This window comes from Panulirus ornatus, chromosome 48 (genome assembly GCF_036320965.1).
Source record: "Panulirus ornatus isolate Po-2019 chromosome 48, ASM3632096v1, whole genome shotgun sequence".
NCBI lineage: Eukaryota > Metazoa > Arthropoda > Malacostraca > Decapoda > Palinuridae > Panulirus > Panulirus ornatus.
Window position 1 is genome coordinate 29,276,036 of NC_092271.1, and position 20,649 is coordinate 29,296,684.

The following is a 20,649-nucleotide window of genomic DNA, read 5'->3' on the forward strand; positions in this document are numbered from 1 at the left end:
CCCACTTCTCCTCGTTCCCTCCACCTCCGACACGTATATCCTCTTGGTCAATCTTTCCTCACTCATTCTCTCCATGTGCCCAAACCATTTCAAAACACCCTCTTCTGCTCTCTCAACCATGCCCTTTTTATTTCCACACATCTCTCTTACCCTTACATTACTTCCTCGATCAAACAACCTCACACCACACATTGTCCTCAAACATCTCATTTCCAGCACATCCATCCTCCTGCGCACAACTCTATCCATAGCCCACACCTCGCAACCATACAACATTGTTGGAACCACTATTCCTTCAAACATACCCATTTTTGCTTTCCGAGATAATGTTCTCGACTTCCAAACATTCTTCAAGGCTCCCAGGATTTTCGCCCCCTCCCCCACCCTATGATTCACTTCCGCTTCCATGGTTCCATCCGCTGCCAGATCCACTCCCAGATATCTAAAACACTTTACTTCCTCCAGTTTTTCTCCATTCAAACTTACCTCCCAATTGTCTTGACCCTCAACCCTACTGTATCTAATAACCTTGCTCTTATTCACATTTACTCTTAACTTTCTTCTTTCACACACTTTACCAAACTCAGTCACCAGCTTCTGCAGTTTCTCACATGAATCAGCCACCAGCGCTGTATCATCAGCGAACAACAACTGACTCACTTCCCAAGCTCTCTCATCCACAACAGACTTCATACTTGCCCCTCTTTCCAAAACTCTTGCATTCACTTCACTAACCACCCCATCCATAAACAAATTAAACAACCATGGAGACATCACACACATATATATATACATATATATTCTTTTTTTTGCTTTGTCGCTGTCTCCTGCGTTTGCGAGGTAGTGCAAGGAAACAGACAAAAGAAATGGCCCAACCCACCCCCATACACATGTATATACATACACGTCCACACACGCAAATATACATACCCATACATCTCAATGTACACACATATATATATACACACACAGACAGATATGTATCTGCACATGCACACAATTCACACTGTCTGCCTTTATTCATTCCCATATACACATATACAGGTACACCACCGATTTTCCAGCACTCTTGGTTCCAAAGCCTTGCCGGATTAACCATTCTGCCATTCTTTTCATAAGAAAGACACAGATTTTCACTTTGCTGTAATGATATCTATGCTATATTTCAGTGCTATAATGATATTCATGCTATATTTCAGTTTTTGTAACTGATCTGGTGGGAACAATAATGCAAAAAAAACTAGGGGGGAGAGGCTACACATCTTTTCTATTCCAAATTGTTAATTTGAATACAAAATGGCAATTCAGATGGTATACATTGTCATTCTAGTATACAACATTGGTATTTTTCAGCTTATTCTGCATGCTGTCTTTTTTTTCTAAAGCCAATGTAGTCTCTGCATATTTTACAAATTCCTTATCATAAAATGTAAATCTAAAGTTGTAGGGATGACTCAGGTACCATATCTGTAATAACCATAAGCTCAGAAAACATGTGAATGGTGGTAGAGTGGTATCAATATTTGCACTACATCCATCAGTAAATATTTTTCAAAAACCCATTTTTATGTAGATATATAAAGAAAAATTTATAGAAGTCTCAAACATAATTCTTTAAATTTTTGTTTGTAAGCAGGTCCTTGAAATAAAGTGGTTTAAAACAGAAAGTAATGTTTTTCCTCCTTCCAGACATACAATACTAAACTCATTATACACAGGCCTGAATAAAATTTTGATAATATACTAATTTATTTCTTAAAAAAATATCAAACAATATTGTAAATCAGTACAGTTTTCAAAACTATTCATAATTTCTAGTTCCTCAAAAAAATTAGTCAAAAATGTGTTTAAAACAGAAATCTTAAGCCTATTTCAGTCTACATCCGATCAATTTTAAGAGCAGCCAACAGGCTAATACTAATGTAGGTAAAACAAATGTAAAAAAAAAATCAATAGATCCTATGAATACCTCACCTAAACTCCCCTATTAAACAAATTGTAAAGAAACATATCAACATTATACTAATCAGCTTCTGGGGACCATATGAATTGCTACTTGTAAGATGATATGGTGGTAGTACAACTAGCAACTCCTTTTGCTGTCTACTGATATTCATCAGCAGTTAAGTGTCATATCTGGCCGCTGAGCTGTGATGTGCCAGTTCCTTAGTCCGCTCAACAACCTGCAATGTGCCAGACGACTGGCAAAGACTTAGGCAGATATGTTTTAAATTTGCTGCTATGATTCCATATCTTATCCATTGATGTCACTAGCAAGAGAACAACATGGCTCAAAAAACTATCATGCATAAGATAACCCAGAAATCATCTAAGTGTAACTGCATCATCAGGGTGAAAAGCCATATTTACACAACCAATGAGGTCAGTTTTATGAGAAAAAAATCTAGTATCCAAGTTCACATTTTGACTGAAAATGAGTTTATTTTCTTAATGTTGTTTGCAATTAATACATACATGTGTAAAAATACATAAATGATAACTATGGATGTGTAAAATCACAGGTGGAAAATTACTATAAGTACTGTAATGTTAAAAAGTATGCAGGACAAAATCACACCAAGAAAATCCATAATCATTATATACTTAAATAAATAGCAATCATGCCACCAGCCAGGCCCCATCCCTTCTAGTTAAATACCCTTCCACAACAATATAAAGTGTACTAAATCAATAATTATTTTTCTTTAATACCATATCAAATAGAAATAATCTGTATGAGGACTTTTCTGCACACATGGTGAACGTCATCAGTGCTTATCGTAGTTCTGCGGCGATATTTCAGACATATGCCACAGTTCAGGGATTACTCGTGTATGATGCCAATACATTTCATATAATGTACATAAAATAAATCTTGACTGCTAGGTAAATTGAGTAAGGTTTACATTGATTCTGCTGACTTATTACATATGTACCATATACTGCTTTTCATGAAACTACATTTTCCCTGATGTACAAAATCTTTACCACTAATGCATTACTTGCTATCAATTAATATAATGCAACTGATCACACACCACAACTTTAACTCTTGTTCTGTTAACACCAATTTAACACTTAAGAACATTTATTCACACATACTTTCAACACGATGATAACTGTTTTACTTCTTGCTTCAGGTGTACCATGACTACACCAGACGACCACCAGAATCTGACAGTTTAGGGTATGTCTCCCTGCCTACTGAATCCTGAATTTATTACGTTATTCTCTTCAGACTGTGACCACTTAATTGTATGAGTTAAAAGTTATATGTTTCAAAACTCAAGGAATCTCACAGCCCAACCAGTTATCAAGCTGATATCAATAAGTCAAACTTGTTGCACACCCAACGTCTCGTATATCTCAAACTATGGGACATTATTATGTTGCTACCTTTCACTGGGGTGAAATATGGTAATGTTCCTGGAAGTACACACACACACCTCAAGGCCACTGGTGCTCCCGCCCGTCCGGTCGGCCACAACACTAACATCACTGCACCTGACAAACTCCTCTCATAAATTTTATGTCAGAGTGGCTTTTATAATATACCAAACAAGATTAGAATCCACTTTACATTGTTCTGAGTAATTTCATTGTACTTATCACGGCAAACTGTAGTTACCATCTATTTCCTCTATGTGGTTGACAATGATGTCAGGAATAAATAAAGCCTTTCGACGGCATGACCTTGGATTTTGCATGGCGCTACGATAATTTAGTTTATTTTAGATGATATTTTCTGATTTCCTTCAATGAAAATATAATTACATGATTCTATGCGAAAAAAAAAAATGCATTTTGATAACGGCTCCTGCAAGAACATCATATTTCCTCAGAGAGCAGCGTCCTTCCCTTGGTTACTTTTTTCAGGAATTAAATTATGAAATGATTGATGGATGCAAAGCTTAACATGGTGTTTCAAATATGATTTCATTTTTCTCAACTTACTGTGAAACTTGTACACTGGAAAGTTGTGAATAAATCTATGATGAACAACAATGAGTAATGGTAATAGTTCTATAAATTACCCTCATGCATTGTACAATAATGCATCAAAAAGAGTAATTACGAAAAGTAGTAAAAGATGCATATTACTTCACTTTAGACCTTCAGTATATTCGTTGGGAAAGATTAATGATTAGATCTGATTACAGATCACCATTTAAAGTATATTTACGATTCATGATGTTATTCAACACGTAAATATTAAGACCATTTAGCAGCGATGAATACCATCAAAATAAACCTAATCCGAGCTGAAATTCAGTATTCTAAGGTTGTTAATTTTGTCACACAGAGCAAGCATTCATCTTACTGTCCGTCTTGCAAGTCGATTACTTCCTCACCGACCAGATGTATTTTAATACAGGTCAAGAAACGTAGACCCTACCGTGATTCACCAACTGTGAACCATATCATGGTTCACTGGGAATGGAGCTTACAATGGGTCACTTGCCATAGACCTTACCATAGTTCATTGGCCATGAACCATAACAACATTCATCAGCCGCATCAAGGTTCACCAACCAAGGACCATGTCATGGTCTTTATCCATGGTTTACATCATAGTTCACGAGTTGTATACCATATCATGGTTCATCAGCCGTACACCGTACCTTGGTTTGCCAACCATAGCTCACCACCTGTAGACCATACCATAATTCATCAGTTTTAGATTATCATAGTTCACCAGGCTTGAACCATAATATGGGTCACCAGCTGAGCCATACCTCGGTTCATCATGCCATAATATGGTTCACCAGCTGTGAACCATATGATTCATTAGCTGTGGACCATACTCTAAATTCACCATCAGCCATGGACCACAGCATGGTTCTCCAGCCATGGATCATACCATGGACGTAAATACTGGGAGACTGGGAGATGTAATAGGAAAACAGCAGGTAGGAGAAAGGTGATGTTGAAAAAGAGGACAATTGAGTTTTGGGATAAGCAAGTATTGGTAAACTTCAGGGAGAATACATAAGATGTTTGGGAAGGTTAATTTAATTTGCAGAAAAATAGAACAAATAGGAACATCGGTGAAGGGCAAATGGGGAAGTGGGGACAAGTAATAATGAGATGGTGTTTGTTTTGAAGGACAGTTGATAGGATTGTAGATGTTATGTCAATGGTATGCTGAGAGTCATGGAGTGCTTTGGCGAGTGAAAAAGGAGGGATGGCAAAAGCCTTGCATTTCATGGAATATGGCAAGGTGGCTGGAGTGGACAGTTTTCTGGTAGAATTTCTTTTAGAAATGGGGTGACTGTGATGCTGATTGGTTGGTTAGGATTTTCATTGTATGTATGAATCAGGGTGAGGTGCTTGAGGATTGGTGCAATGCATGTATAGTGCCATTGTATAAAGGCAAGGGACAAAGACGAGTGTTCAGACTACAGAAGTATATTTGTGGAGTGTACCTGGTAAATTATATTGGAGAGTATTGGTAGGAGGGAACAAGTGCCAGAGGTAGATAGGTGGATAGTGATTGAAAGGGTGAAGGCAGGTACAGAGCATCAAACTGGGGCGCAACAGTGTGGTTTCAAAAGTGTTAGTGGATGTGTAGATCAGAAGAGGTAGTGGATGTGTAGATCAGAAGTGGTAGTGGATGTGTAGATCAGAAGTGGTAGTGGATGTGTAGATCAGAAGAGGTAGTGGATTTGTAGATCAGAAGTGGTAGTGGATGTGTAGATCAGAAGAGTTATTGGATGTGTAGATCAGAAGTGGCAGTGGATTTGTAGATCAGAAGTGGTAGTGGATGTGTAGATCAGAAGAGGTAGTGGATTTGTAGATCAGAAGTGGTAGTGGATGTGTAGATCAGAAGTGGTAGTGGATGTGTAGATCAGAAGTGGTAGTGGATTTGTAGATCAGAAGTGGTAGTGGATTTGTAGATCAGAAGTGGTAGTGGATGTGTAGATCAGAAGTGGTAGTGGATGTGTAGATCAGAAGTGGTAGTGGATGTGTAGATCAGAAGTGGTAGTGGATGTGTAGATCAGAAGTGGTAGTGGATGTGTAGATCAGAAGTGGTAGTGGATTTGTAGATCAGAAGTGGTAGTGGATGTGTAGATCAGAAGTGGTAGTGGATGTGTAGATCAGAAGTGGTAGTGGATGTGTAGATCAGAAGTGGTAGTGAATGTGTGGATCAGATGTTAGCTTTAAAGAATGTATATAAGAAATACTTTGAAAAACAGGATTTGTACAAGGCTTTTATGGATCTAGAGAAAGCATATAAGGTTGATGTTTTGTGAAAGGTGCTGCAAAAATATGGTGTGGGATGACAGCAATTAAAAGCAGAGGAGTTTTTGTCAAGAGGGTAAAGCATGGGTGCAAGTGTATAGCAAGGAGGGTGAGTGGTTCCAGGTGAAGGTGGGTATTTGTTGTCACCATGACTTTTTAATCTGTATATGAATGAGGTAGAGGGAGGTAAATTCAAGCACCCTGAAGACAGTTTGTATGCAGTGTTTTTTTTTTTGGGGGGGGGGGGGGGGGGGGGGGGGGGGGGGGGGGGGGGCTTGAGTCAATTGTTGCCTATTGATGATATGGCAGTAGTGGCAAATTTGACTGAGAAACTGCAAAAGTTGATGTCAGAGTTTGGGAGAGCATGTAAAAGGAGAAAGTTGAGAGTAAATGAGAGTTGGAATTGAGAGAATTTGGCGAAAGTGGAGTGTTTTAGGCAGCAAATGGGAACTTAAGTGACCCATAAGGAGGGTGAGCAGCCAAAGGTTTTGGTTGGACTGACAAATTTGCAGAAAGAGAGGTCACTGTCTTTAAGGACAAAGATGGGTTTTTAATGGTGTAGAAGTCCTGTCAGTGGTATATGGGTCTTAGGTTTAAATACCTAGGGTGAATTTGTTGAAAATGAAATGTTGAGGACATTATGTGATGCAAGGCGAGTTGATTGAATAAAAAAATGATACAGTAAGAGAGGTGTGATAGCAAGAGGAGTATGTACTTATGAAAGAACTAAAGAGGTATGCTGCATTGGTTTGGACATATGAACAGAGTTATTGAGGAAAAGATGACAAAGAAGGTATGCATGTCAGAAATGGAAGGAACAATGAAAAGGGGAAACCAAGGAGGAGGTAGATGATTAAGTGAAACATGTTTTGAAGGCTTGTGGCCTGAACATGCAACAGGATGCAAGCAAAAGAGCAAATTCAGGTGATGTTGTTTACAATGGACAATGTGCTGGCACTGAGTTGAGCCAGGGCACATGAAGCAACAGAGGGGAAACCAAGAAAAGGTCTGTGGAGCCTGTTTGTGGATAAGGGTGTGGTTTCAGTGCATTATAGATGACAGAGAAAGGATGTTGTAGAATGAGGCCTTTTTATTGTCTCTTCCTGACACTTCCTCATTAATGCAGGAAATGACAAACAAGTATGAAAGAAAGATTATATATTTTTTTCATACTTAATTACAATTTTCTGCATTATATAAATGTATGCTAGGTAGTGTCAGGAAACAGACAAAGAACAGCCCATCCACTTATATGCATATATATATATATATATATATATATATATATATATATATATATATAGGCTTTATGTGCAGCAGCTGGGAGTCGGTGATAACTTAAAAAACTGCTGAGAGGAATCATTTTCTTGTCATGTTGAATTCTTTTTTCCAGACAACCCAGTCATGGGCCACTCAGGCCACCTGTTGTCTGTCTTTCTCATGTAAACACATTTTCTCTTAAATCTGTATCATCAAGCTGTATAGCATATTTTTTTCATAATACTCATGGTAAAATTATGTACAGTGTGAATATAATATCTGTAATAAACATTGTCCAGAACTGAGGGAACTGTCATGGACTGTAAGTCACAGTGGGGCTTGGGCATGAGCAGGAACAGGGACAAAACATCAAATGTGTGGTCCAACATACATACAGTATTATAGTCCTTAAGACATAACATATTAGTACTTTCAGTGATCAGATATTCCAGCTAGGTAATCTGGGAAAATGAAATGGACTGTATTTATATTTTAGATGAAAACAAACTCGTTAGAAATGAACATTTAACATATGAGAATTGAAAATTAAAGGAAATCTACAATATTTTCTGTGCTTTTATAGACTCACCAGTGAAAGTGAATAGTAATACAACTTTTAAGAAGTGGGACATGTATATTCAAGAATTCAGGTAAAAAAGAAAATTTGTTTGAATTAGATAAATTTTTAAACTTTCTCAATTTTCTGTATTTATGTAAGGGAGCGGGGGGCTGGAAATCCTCCCCTCTCATTTTTTGAATTTTCCAAAAGAAGGAACAGAGAAGGGGGCCAGGTGAGGATATTTCCTTAAAGGCCCAGTCCTCTGTTCTTAACGCTACCTCGCTAATGCGGGAAATGGCGAATAGTATGAAAGAAAGAAAGAAAGATATATATATATATATATATATATATATATATATATATATATATATATATATATATATATATATATATTGGATGGAACCATGGAAGCGGAAGTGAATCATAGGGTGAGGGAGGGGGCGAAAATTCTGGCAGCCTTGAAGAATGTGTGGAAGTCGAGAACATTATCTCTGAAAGCAAAAATGGGTATGTTTGAAGGAATAGTGGTTCCAACAATATTATATAGTTGCGAGGTGTGGGCTATGGATAGAGTTGTGCGCTGGAGGGTGGATGTGCTGGAAATGAGATGTTTGAGGACAATATGTGGTGTGAGGTGGTTGGATCGAGTAAGTAATAATAGGGTAAGAGAGATGTGTGGTAATAAAAAGAGTGTGGTTGAGAGAGCAGAAGAGGGTGTTTTGAAATGGTTTGGGCACATGGAGAGAATGAGTGAGGAAAGATTGACCAAGAGGATATATGTGTCGGAGGTGGAGGGAACGAGGAGAAGTGGGAGACCAAATTGGAGGTGGAAAGATGGAGTGAAAAAGATTTTGAGTGATCGGGGCCTGAACATGCAGAAGGGTGAAAGGCGGGCAAGGAATAGAGTGAATTGGATCGATGTGGTATACCGGGGTCGATGTGCTGTCAGTGGATTGAATCGGCATGTGAAGCATCTGGGGTAAACCATGGAAAGTTGTGTGGGGCCTGGATGTGGAAAGGGAGCTGTGGTTTCGGTGCATTATTACATGACAGCTAGAGACTGAGTGTGAACGAATGGGGCCTTTGTTGTCTTTTCCTAGCGCTACCTTGCACACATGAGGGGGGAGGGGGTTGTTATTCCATGTGTGGCGAGGTGGCAATGGGAATGAATAAAGGCAGACAGTATGAAGTATGTACATGTGTATATATGTATATGTCTGTGGGTGTGTATATATATATATGTATACATTGAGATGTATAGGTATGTATATATGCGTGTGTGGACGTGTATGTATATACATATATATATATATATATATATATATATATATATATATATATATATATATATATATTTTTTTTTTTTCTGTCTCCCGCATTTGCGAGGTAGCGCAAGGAAACAGACGAAAGAAATGGCCCAACCCACCCCCATACACGTGTATATACATACGTCCACACACGCAAATATACATACCTACACAGCTTTCCATGGTTTACCCCAGACGCTTCACATGCCTTGATTCAATCCACTGACAGCACGTCAACCCCGGTATACCACATCGCTCCAATTCACTCTATTCCTTGCCCTCCTTTCACCCTCCTGCATGTTCAGGCCCCGATCACACAAAATCTTTTTTCACTCCATCTTTCCACCTCCAATTTGGTCTCCCTCTTCTCCTCGTTCCCTCCACCTCCGACACATATATTCCTCTTGGTCAATCTTTCCTCACTCATTCTCTCCATGTGCCCAAACCATTTCAAAACACCCTCTTCTGCTCTCTCAACCACGCTCTTTTTATTTCCACACATCTCTCTTACCCTTACGTTACTTACTCGATCAAACCACCTCACACCACATATTGTCCTCAAACATCTCATTTCCAGCACATCCATCCTCCTGCGCACAACTCCATCCATAGCCCACGCCTCGCAACCATACAACATTGTTGGAACCACTATTCCTTCAAACATACCCATTTTTGCTTTCTGAGATAATGTTCTCGACTTCCACACATTCTTCAAGGCTCCCAGAATTTTCGCCCCCTCCCCCACCCTATGATCCACTTCCGCTTCCATGGTTCCATCCGCTGCCAGATCCACTCCCAGATATCTAAAACACTTCACTTCCTCCAGTTTTTCTCCATTCAAACTCACCTCCCAATTGACTTGACCCTCAACCCTACTGTACCTAATAACCTTGCTCTTATTCACATTTACTCTTAACTTTCTTCTTCACACACTTTACCAAACTCAGTCACCAGCTTCTGCAGTTTCTCACATGAATCAGCCACCAGCGCTGTATCATCAGTGAACAACAACTGACTCACTTCCCAAGCTCTCTCATCCCCAACAGACTTCATACTTGCCCCTCTTTCCAAAACTCTTGCATTCACCTCCCTAACAACCCCATCCATAAACAAATTAAACAACCATGGAGACATCACACACCCCTGCCGCAAACCTACATTCACTGAGAACCAATCACTTTCCTCTCTTCCTACACGTACACATGCCTTACATCCTCGATAAAAACTTTTCACTGCTTCTAACAACTTGCCTCCCACACCATATATTCTTAATACCTTCCACAGAGCATCTCTATCAACTCTATCATATGCCTTCTCCAGATCCATAAATGCTACATACAAATCCATTTGCTTTTCTAAGTATTTCTCACATACATTCTTCAAAGCAAACACCTGATCCACACATCCTCTACCACTTCTGAAACCACACTGCTCTTCCCCAATCTGATGCTCTGTACATGCCTTCACCCTCTCAATCAATATCCTCCCATATAATTTACCAGGAATACTCAACAAACTTATACCTCTGTAATTTGAGCACTCACTCTTATCCCCTTTGCCTTTGTACAATGGCACTATGCACGCATTCCGCCAATCCTCAGGCACCTCACCATGAGTCATACATACATTAAATAACCTTACCAACCAGTCAACAATACAGTCACCCCCTTTTTTAATAAATTCCACTGCAATACCATCCAAACCTGCTGCCTTGCCGGCTTTCATCTTCTGCAAAGCTTTTACTACCTCTTCTCTGTTTACCAAATCATTTTCCCTAACCCTCTCACTTTGCACACCACCTCGACCAAAACACCCTATATCTGCCACTCTATCATCAAACACATTCAACAAACCTTCAAAATACTCACTCCATCTCCTTCTCACATCACCACTACTTGTTATCACCTCCCCATTTGCGCCCTTCACTGAAGTTCCCATTTGCTCCCTTGTCTTACGCACTTTATTTACCTCCTTCCAGAACATCTTTTTATTCTCCCTAAAATTCAATGATAGCTCTCTCACCCCAACTCTCATTTGCCCTTTTTTTCACCTCTTGCACCTTTCTCTTGACCTCCTGTCTCTTTCTTTTATATATCTCCCACTCAATTGCATTTTTTCCCTGAAAAAATCGTCCAAACGCCTCTCTCTTCTCTTTCACTAATAATCTTACTTCTTCATCCCACCACTCACTACCCTTTCTAATCAACCCACCTCCCACGCTTCTCATAGCCACAAGCATCTTTTGCGCAATCCATCACTCATTCCCTAAATACATCCCATTCCTCCCCCACTCCCCTTACTTCCATTGTTCTCACCTTTTTCCATTCTGTACACAGTCTCTCCTGGTACTTCCTCACACAAGGTCTCCTTCCCAAGCTCACTTACTCTCACCACCCTCTTCACCCCAACATTCACTCTTTTCTGAAAACCCATACAAATCTTCACCTTAGCCTCCACAAGATAATGATCAGACATCCCTCCAGTTGCACCTCTCAGCACATTAACATCAAAAGTCTCTCTTTCGCGCGCCTGTCAATTAACACGTAATCCAATAGACGCTCTCTGGCCATCTCTCCTACTTACATATGTATACTTATGTATATCTCGCTTTTTAAACCAGGTATTCCCAATCACCAGTCCTTTTTCAGCACATAATCTACAAGCTCTTCACCATTTCCATTTACAACACTGAACACCCATGTATGCCACTTATTCCCTCAACTGCCACATTACTCACCTTTGCATTCAATCACCCATCACTATAACCAGTCTCAGTGCATCAAAACCACTAACACACTCATTCAGCTGCTCCCAAAATACTTGCCTCTCATGATCTTTCTTCTCATGCCCAGTGCATATGCACCAATAATCACCCATCCTTTCCATCAACTTTCATTTTACACATACTCCACAACTCCTGTTTCAGAGTACTGCTACTCCTTCCCTTGCTCTTGTCCTCTCACTACCCCTGACTTTACTCCCAAGACATTCCAAACCACTCATATACTTTTTTTTTTTTTTTTTTTTTTTTGCCGGTCTCCCGCGTTTGCGAGGTAGCGCAAGGAACAGACGAAAGAAATGGCCCAACCCACCCCCATACACATGATAATACATACGTCCACACACGCAAATATACATACCTACACAGCTTCCATGGTTTACCCCAGACGCTTCACATGCCCCGATTCAATCCACTGACAGCACGTCAACCCTGGTATACTACATCGCTCCAATTCACTCTATTCCTTGCCCTCCTTTCACCCTCCTGCTGTTCACGCCCGATCACACAAAATCTTTTTCACTCCATCTTCCACTCCAATTGGTCTCCCTCTTCTCCTCGTTCCCTCCACCTCGACACATATATCCTCTTGGTCAATCTTTCCTCACTCATTCTCTCCATGTGCCCAAACCATTTCAAAACACCCTCTTCTGCTCTCTCAACCACGCTCTTTTTATTTCCACACATCTCTCTTACCCTTACGTTACTTACTCGATCAAACCACCTCACACCACATATTGTCCTCAAACATCTCATTTCCAGCACATCCATCCTCCTGCGCACAACTCCATCCATAGCCCACGCCTCGCAACCATACAACATTGTTGGAACCACTATTCCTTCAAACATACCCATTTTTGCTTTCTGAGATAATGTTCTCGACTTCCACACATTCTTCAAGGCTCCCAGAATTTTCGCCCCCTCCCCCACCCTATGATCCACTTCCGCTTCCATGGTTCCATCCGCTGCCAGATCCACTCCCAGATATCTAAAACACTTCACTTCCTCCAGTTTTTCTCCATTCAAACTCACCTCCCAATTGACTTGACCCTCAACCCTACTGTACCTAATAACCTTGCTCTTATTCACATTTACTCTTAACTTTCTTCTTTCACACACTTTACCAAACTCAGTCACCAGCTTCTGCAGTTTCTCACATGAATCAGCCATCAGCGCTGTATCATCAGTGAACAACAACTGACTCACTTCCCAAGCTCTCTCATCCCCAACAGACTTCATACTTGCCCCTCTTTCCAAAACTCTTGCATTCACCTCCCTAACAACCCCATCCATAAACAAATTAAACAACCATGGAGACATCACACACCCCTGCCGCAAACCTACATTCACTGAGAACCAATCACTTTCCTCTCTTCCTACACGTACACATGCCTTACATCCTCGATAAAAACTTTTCACTGCTTCTAACAACTTGCCTCCCACACCATATATTCTTAATACCTTCCACAGAGCATCTCTATCAACTCTATCATATGCCTTCTCCAGATCCATAAATGCTACATACAAATCCATTTGCTTTTCTAAGTATTTCTCACATACATTCTTCAAAGCAAACACCTGATCCACACATCCTCTACCACTTCTGAAACCACACTGCTCTTCCCCAATCTGATGCTCTGTACATGCCTTCACCCTCTCAATCAATATCCTCCCATATAATTTACCAGGAATACTCAACAAACTTATACCTCTGTAATTTGAGCACTCACTCTTATCCCCTTTGCCTTTGTACAATGGCACTATGCACGCATTCCGCCAATCCTCAGGCACCTCACCATGAGTCATACATACATTAAATAACCTTACCAACCAGTCAACAATACAGTCACCCCCTTTTTTAATAAATTCCACTGCAATACCATCCAAACCTGCTGCCTTGCCGGCTTTCATCTTCTGCAAAGCTTTTACTACCTCTTCTCTGTTTACCAAATCATTTTCCCTAACCCTCTCACTTTGCACACCACCTCGACCAAAACACCCTATATCTGCCACTCTATCATCAAACACATTCAACAAACCTTCAAAATACTCACTCCATCTCCTTCTCACATCACCACTACTTGTTATCACCTCCCCATTTGCGCCCTTCACTGAAGTTCCCATTTGCTCCCTTGTCTTACGCACTTTATTTACCTCCTTCCAAAACATCTTTTTATTCTCCCTAAAATTCAATGATACTCTCTCACCCCAACTCTCATTTGCCCTTTTTTTCACCTCTTGCACCTTTCTCTTGACCTCCTGTCTCTTTCTTTTATATATCTCCCACTCAATTGCATTTTTTCCCTGAAAAAATCGTCCAAACGCCTCTCTCTTCTCTTTCACTAATAATCTTACTTCTTCATCCCACCACTCACTACCCTTTCTAATCAACCCACCTCCCACGCTTCTCATACCACAAGCATCTTTTGCGCAATCCATCACTCATTCCCTAAATACATCCCATTCCTCCCCCACTCCCCTTACTTCCATTGTTCTCACCTTTTTCCATTCTGTACTCAGTCTCTCCTGGTACTTCCTCACACAAGTCTCCTTCCCAAGCTCACTTACTCTCACCACCCTCTTCACCCCAACATTCACTCTTTTCTGAAAACCCATACAAATCTTCACCTTAGCCTCCACAAGATAATGATCAGACATCCCTCCAGTTGCACCTCTCAGCACATTAACATCCAAAAGTCTCTCTTTCGCGCGCCTGTCAATTAACACGTAATCCAATAACGCTCTCTGGCCATCTCTCCTACTTACATACGTATACTTATGTATATCTCGCTTTTTAAACCAGGTATTCCCAATCACCAGTCCTTTTTCAGCACATAAATCTACAAGCTCTTCACCATTTCCATTTACAACACTGAACACCCCATGTATGCCACTTATTCCCTCAACTGCCACATTACTCACCTTTGCATTCAAATCACCCATCACTATAACCCAGTCTCGTGCATCAAAACCACTAACACACTCATTCAGCTGCTCCCAAAATACTTGCCTCTCATGATCTTTCTTCTCATGCCCAGGTGCATATGCACCAATAATCACCCATCTCTTTCCATCAACTTTCAGTTTTACACATACTCCCACAACTCCTGTTTCAGGAGTACTGCTACTCCTTCCCTTGCTCTTGTCCTCTCACTAACCCCTGACTTTACTCCCAAGACATTCCCAAACCACTCATATACTTTTTTTTTTTTTTTTTTTTTTTTGCCGGTCTCCCGCGTTTGCGAGGTAGCGCAAGGAACAGACGAAAGAAATGGCCCAACCCACCCCCATACACATGTATATACATACGTCCACACACGCAAATATACATACCTACACAGCTTTCCATGGTTTACCCCAGACGCTTCACATGCCCCGATTCAATCCACTGACAGCACGTCAACCCTGGTATACTACATCGCTCCAATTCACTCTATTCCTTGCCCTCCTTTCACCCTCCTGCATGTTTACGCCCCGATCACACAAAATCTTTTTCACTCCATCTTTCCACTTCCAATTTGGTCTCCCTCTTCTCCTCGTTCCCTCCACCTCTGACACATATATCCTCTTGGTCAATCTTTCCTCACTCATTCTCTCCATGTGCCCAAACCATTTCAAAACACCCTCTTCTGCTCTCTCAACCACGCTCTTTTTATTTCCACACATCTCTCTTACCCTTACATTACTTACTCGATCAAACCACCTCACACCACACATTGTCCTCAAACATCTCATTTCCAGCACATCCATCCTCCTGCGCACCACTCTATCCATAGCCCACGCCTCGCAACCATACAACATTGTTGGAACCACTATTCCTTCAAACATACCCATTTTTGCTTTCCGAGATAATGTTCTCGACTTCCACACATTCTTCAAGGCTCCCAGAATTTTCGCCCCCTCCCCCACCCTATGATCCACTTCCGCTTCCATGGTTCCATCCGCTGCCAGATCCACTCCCAGATATCTAAAACACTTCACTTCCTCCAGTTTTTCTCCATTCAAACTCACCTCCCAATTGACTTGACCCTCAACCCTACTGTACCTAATCACCTTGCTCTTATTCACATTTACTCTTAACTTTCTTCTTTCACACACTTTACCAAACTCAGTCACCAGCTTCTGCAGTTTCTCACATGAATCAGCCACCAGCGCTGTATCATCAGCAAACAACAACTGACTCACTTCCCAAGCTCTCTCATCCCCAACAGACTTCATACTTGCCCCTCTTTCCAAAACTCTTGCATTCACCTCCCTAACAACCCCATCCATAAACAAATTAAACAACCATGGAGACATCACACACCCCTGCCGCAAACCTACATTCACTGAGAACCAATCATTTTCCTCTCTTCCTACACGTACACATGCCTTACATCCTCGATAAAAACTTTTCACTGCTTCTAACAACTTGCCTCCCTCACCATATATTCTTAATACCTTACACAGAGCGTCTGTGGTTCCAACAATGTTGTATGGTTGCGAGGTGTGGGCTATGGATAGAGTTGTGCGCAGGAGGATGGATGTGCTGAAAATGAGATGTTTGAGGACAATGTGTGGTGTGAGGTGGTTTGATCGAGTAAGTAATGTAAGGGTAAGAGAGATGTGTGGAAATAAAAAGAGCGTGGTTGAGAGAGCAGAAGAGGGTGTTTTGAAATGGTTTGGGCACATGGAGAGAATGAGTGAGGAAAGATTGACCAAGAGGATATATGTGTCGGAGGTAGAGGGAACGAGGAGAAGTGGGAGACCAAATTGGAGGTGGAAAGATGGAGTGAAAAAGATTTTGTGTGATCGGGGCCTGAACATGCAGGAGGGTGAAAGGAGGGCGAGGAATAGAGTGAATTGGATCGATGTGGTATACCGGGGTTGACGTGCTGTCAGTGGATTGAATCAGGGCATGTGAAGCGTCTGGGGTAAACCATGGAAAGCTGTGTAGGTATGCATATTTGCGTGTGTGGACGTATTTATATACATGTGTATTGGGGTGGGTTGGGCCATTTCTTTCATCTGTTTCCTTGTGCTACCTCGCTAAAGCGGGAGACAGCGACACAGCAAAATAGATAAATAAAAATATAAATACCTACATACATACATACAGGTGACTAAGAGGGGCAGGACCGAGTGGCTGGAAATCCTCCCTTCCTGTTTTACTTTCCAAAAGAAGGAACAGAGCAAAGAGCCATGTGAGGAATTTTCCCTATAAGGCTCTGTCATCTGTTCTTGATGCTACCCTACTCTTGTGGGAAATAGCGAGCATGTATGACTATACATGCCTGAGCTAGGTTCTCATTTTATAGCAATCCTTTGGGGTGGATGAACAATTGGGTTGATTTTGGACTGACTGCTACAACCAGGATTTGAAACTATGTGCTCGACCCTGAGCAGCCCATGAATGCATCACGTCTGGAATGCTAACCATTACACCACAGAGGTGCCTTACTTTCTTCCGTGTTAGCGTGGGAAGGTGTAGGACTGACGAAGAGCATACACAGGTGGCATGGATCCTCTTTAATCTATGATAAGAGTTTTTACTTTGTGTGATTTTATTCAACATACATGTAAACAGATTACATACTTTTTTTACAAGAGACGATTTCACATATCCTCAATGTATCATTTATATATTTTTTATATCTTACATGCTTTATTTAAACATTTACTTATTATTCACATGTGCACACACACACACACACACACACACACACACACGCAGAACATTATTTATATGAAAAGACAAAATAACCTTATTTTTCATCAAAATATAATCAATGTGGGATTCATTCTTTAAATTTTTTCAATAGGTACTCCGTACATAAGGCTTTCTAAAATGATGATACAATTTTATATTTTCTTATGCAGTTTTGGGTTGTCTATGATGTGTAATATTCTTTCCATCTATGTAGTTAAGTCCTTAGTGACATCTATAGATGAGATGTGAAATCACTCATCAACGGAGAATTTAACTGAGGGCATGCAAGGTTTAGACTTACATTGGTGGTATGGCACATCATACAAAATAACATCATGACAGTGGCACAGGGCAATGAAAGGGTTAGAATATTCAGTAATGCCCATGACATCTAAATATGCATTTTAAACATTCTAAAACATTTTAACTATAACATTTATTCTACAGATGGAGTAAATATCCTTTACTTCTACATAATACTGTACATATAAAACTGCATGAACTGCAGCGCCTTTCCTACAATAGAATAATAATAGGCATCAGTCTACAAGCAATTACAGGGGTATACACAATCTCAGAATGCTACATAAATTTCTCTCATATTAATCACTGATCTTTCTAAAATACCTGAAATATATTTCAAATGCTACTAACATCACAATGCAAAAACTAATATTCATGCTATTCAACCAAAACTATTTGTTCTCATTTAACTACTATACAGCCTGTTATCTCTTTCACATCAAAAGAACTGTGACTGTGTTAAGACTTTGTATTAAGTGATGATCACCTCTCAAAACTATCTCTGAGTACTGATCTTCAGCACTGTTAGTACTTTTTCGTATAAGCATGTCTCAAAAAGTGCAAGATCTTTCTAGATTAAGAAATGGTCTGTTGTATAAAAAAAAAAAAAAAAAAAAAAAAAAAAAAAAAAAAAAAAAGGATGGATTTTTGGCAATTACATATTTTGATGAATGCAATAAATACCTCTTCCCATCACAAATGTGGAATGTATATAAATTGTAACCCTTGTTGCTGTATACATCTTCAATGATTTTGAAGAAATCCACTTCTGTTATTAACATTAAAATGAAAGTCTCATCTCATTTATGTCTGTACACTCATTATGTACAACTAATACAAATGCAATTTAACACTCCATAAAAACTGTCAAATTATGAACTTTTAATCTATATTTTCACCCTGTCACTTGACTGTAAAGGATTAAAGGTCACATGGCAACTCAGACTTCATTGGACATAGGTGGTAAGACCTTCTATAGAAGGTATCCCTTTTCTCAGTGAGAAAATGTAAGTGGAAGGCAGAACATTTATGTCCCAAAGAATATATCTGATTCACAGCAGCTGTATTCACATTAGAACCTTGAAAGAACTATTTATAAAGATTTACTAAGATGATAGGAAAGGAAAATGTATTGAGGATAATAAAAAACAGTCATGATTTCTTATTTTTACACAAGAGAATATGGCCATCAAGATAAAATTTTGAAAAACCAATAATACTATTGCAAACCTTTATCGTAATGATACCCTTTCAATTCCTCACAATACCCCTTAACTGTTCCAGATGATGTTAAGTTACAGGCATTCCCCACAATGTAGTTCCCCACAATGTAATCTATAAATTTCCTGAAAATGTAACATTAAGCAGACAACATTTTCCTGCAGACATCTATTTCTAGAATGAATACGCATTGCAGGGTTGCAATTTTAGTCCCCTGTATTATTCATATACTGTCAATAAGTCACTTCCATGATTACTGTGCACTGTTATTTTACTGTGCTATATATATAAAAAGATGTTCTGGAAGGAGGTAAATAAAGCGCGTAAGACAAGGGAGTAAATGGGAACTTCAGTGAAGGGCATGAATGGGGAGGTGATAACAAGTAGTGGTGATGTGAGAAGGATATGGAGTGAGTATTTTGAAGGTTTGTTGAATGTGTTTGATGATAGAGTGGCAGATATAGGGTGTTTTGGTCGAGGTGGTGTGCAAAGTGAGAGGGTTAGGGAAAATGATTTGGTAAACAGAGAAGAGGTAGTAAAAGCTTTGCGGAAGATGAAAGCCGGCAAGGCAGCAGGTTTGGATGGTATTGCAGTGGAATTTATTAAAAAAGGGGGTGACTGTATTGTTGACTGGTTGGTAAGGCTATTTAATGTATGTATGACTCATGGTGAGGTGCCTGAGGATTGGCGGAATGCGTGCATAGTGCCATTGTGCAAAGGGGATAAGAGTGAGTGCTCAAATTACAGAGGTATAAGTTTGTTGAGTATTCCTGGTAAATTATATGGGAGGGTATTGATTGAGAGGGTGAAGGCATGTACAGAGCATCAGATTGGGGAAGAGCAGTGTGGTTTCAGAAGTGGTAGAGGATGTGTGGATCAGGTGTTTGCTTTGAAGAATGTATGTGAGAAATACTTAGAAAAGCAAATGGATTTGTATGTAGCATTTATGGATCTGGAGAAGGCATATGATAGAGTTGATAGAGATGCTCTGTGGAAGGTATTAAGAATATATGGTGTGGGAGGCAAGTTGTTAGAAGCAGTGAAAAGTTTTTATCGAGGATGTAAGGCATGTGTATGTGTAGGAAGAGAGGAAAGTGATTGGTTCTCACTGAATGAAGGTTTGCGGCAGGGGTGTGTGATGTCTCCATGGTTGTTTAATTTGTTTATGGATGGGGTTGTTAGGGAGGTGAATGCAAGAGTTTTGGGAAGAGGGGCAAGTATGAAGTCTGTTGGGGATGAGAGAGCTTGGGAAGTGAGTCAGTTGTTGTTCGCTGTTCGCTGGTGGCTG

General features: G+C 40.1%; 1 protein-coding gene across 7 annotated transcripts in view; it reads right to left on the minus strand.

Annotated features, from left to right (window-relative positions):
- LeuRS (Leucyl-tRNA synthetase) overlaps window positions 1-4,433 on the minus strand; it is a 34,587-nt gene extending 30,154 nt beyond the window's left edge. Inside the window, exon 1 of one of the 7 annotated variants that reach the window (XM_071690384.1) lies at window positions 4,322-4,433. Coding sequence is in view for 1 of the 7 variants with exons in the window: in XM_071690379.1 (XP_071546480.1) it covers window positions 3,629-3,631 (3 nt within the window). In the remaining 6 variants the exon portion in view is untranslated. Of the gene's footprint in view, window positions 1-3,102; window positions 3,747-3,954; window positions 4,028-4,321 lie in introns of those variants that run through there. The other 6 variants (XM_071690383.1, XM_071690379.1, XM_071690380.1 and 3 more) reach the window with 6 other exon arrangements.
- Window positions 4,434-20,649: the final 16,216 nt, after the last annotated feature.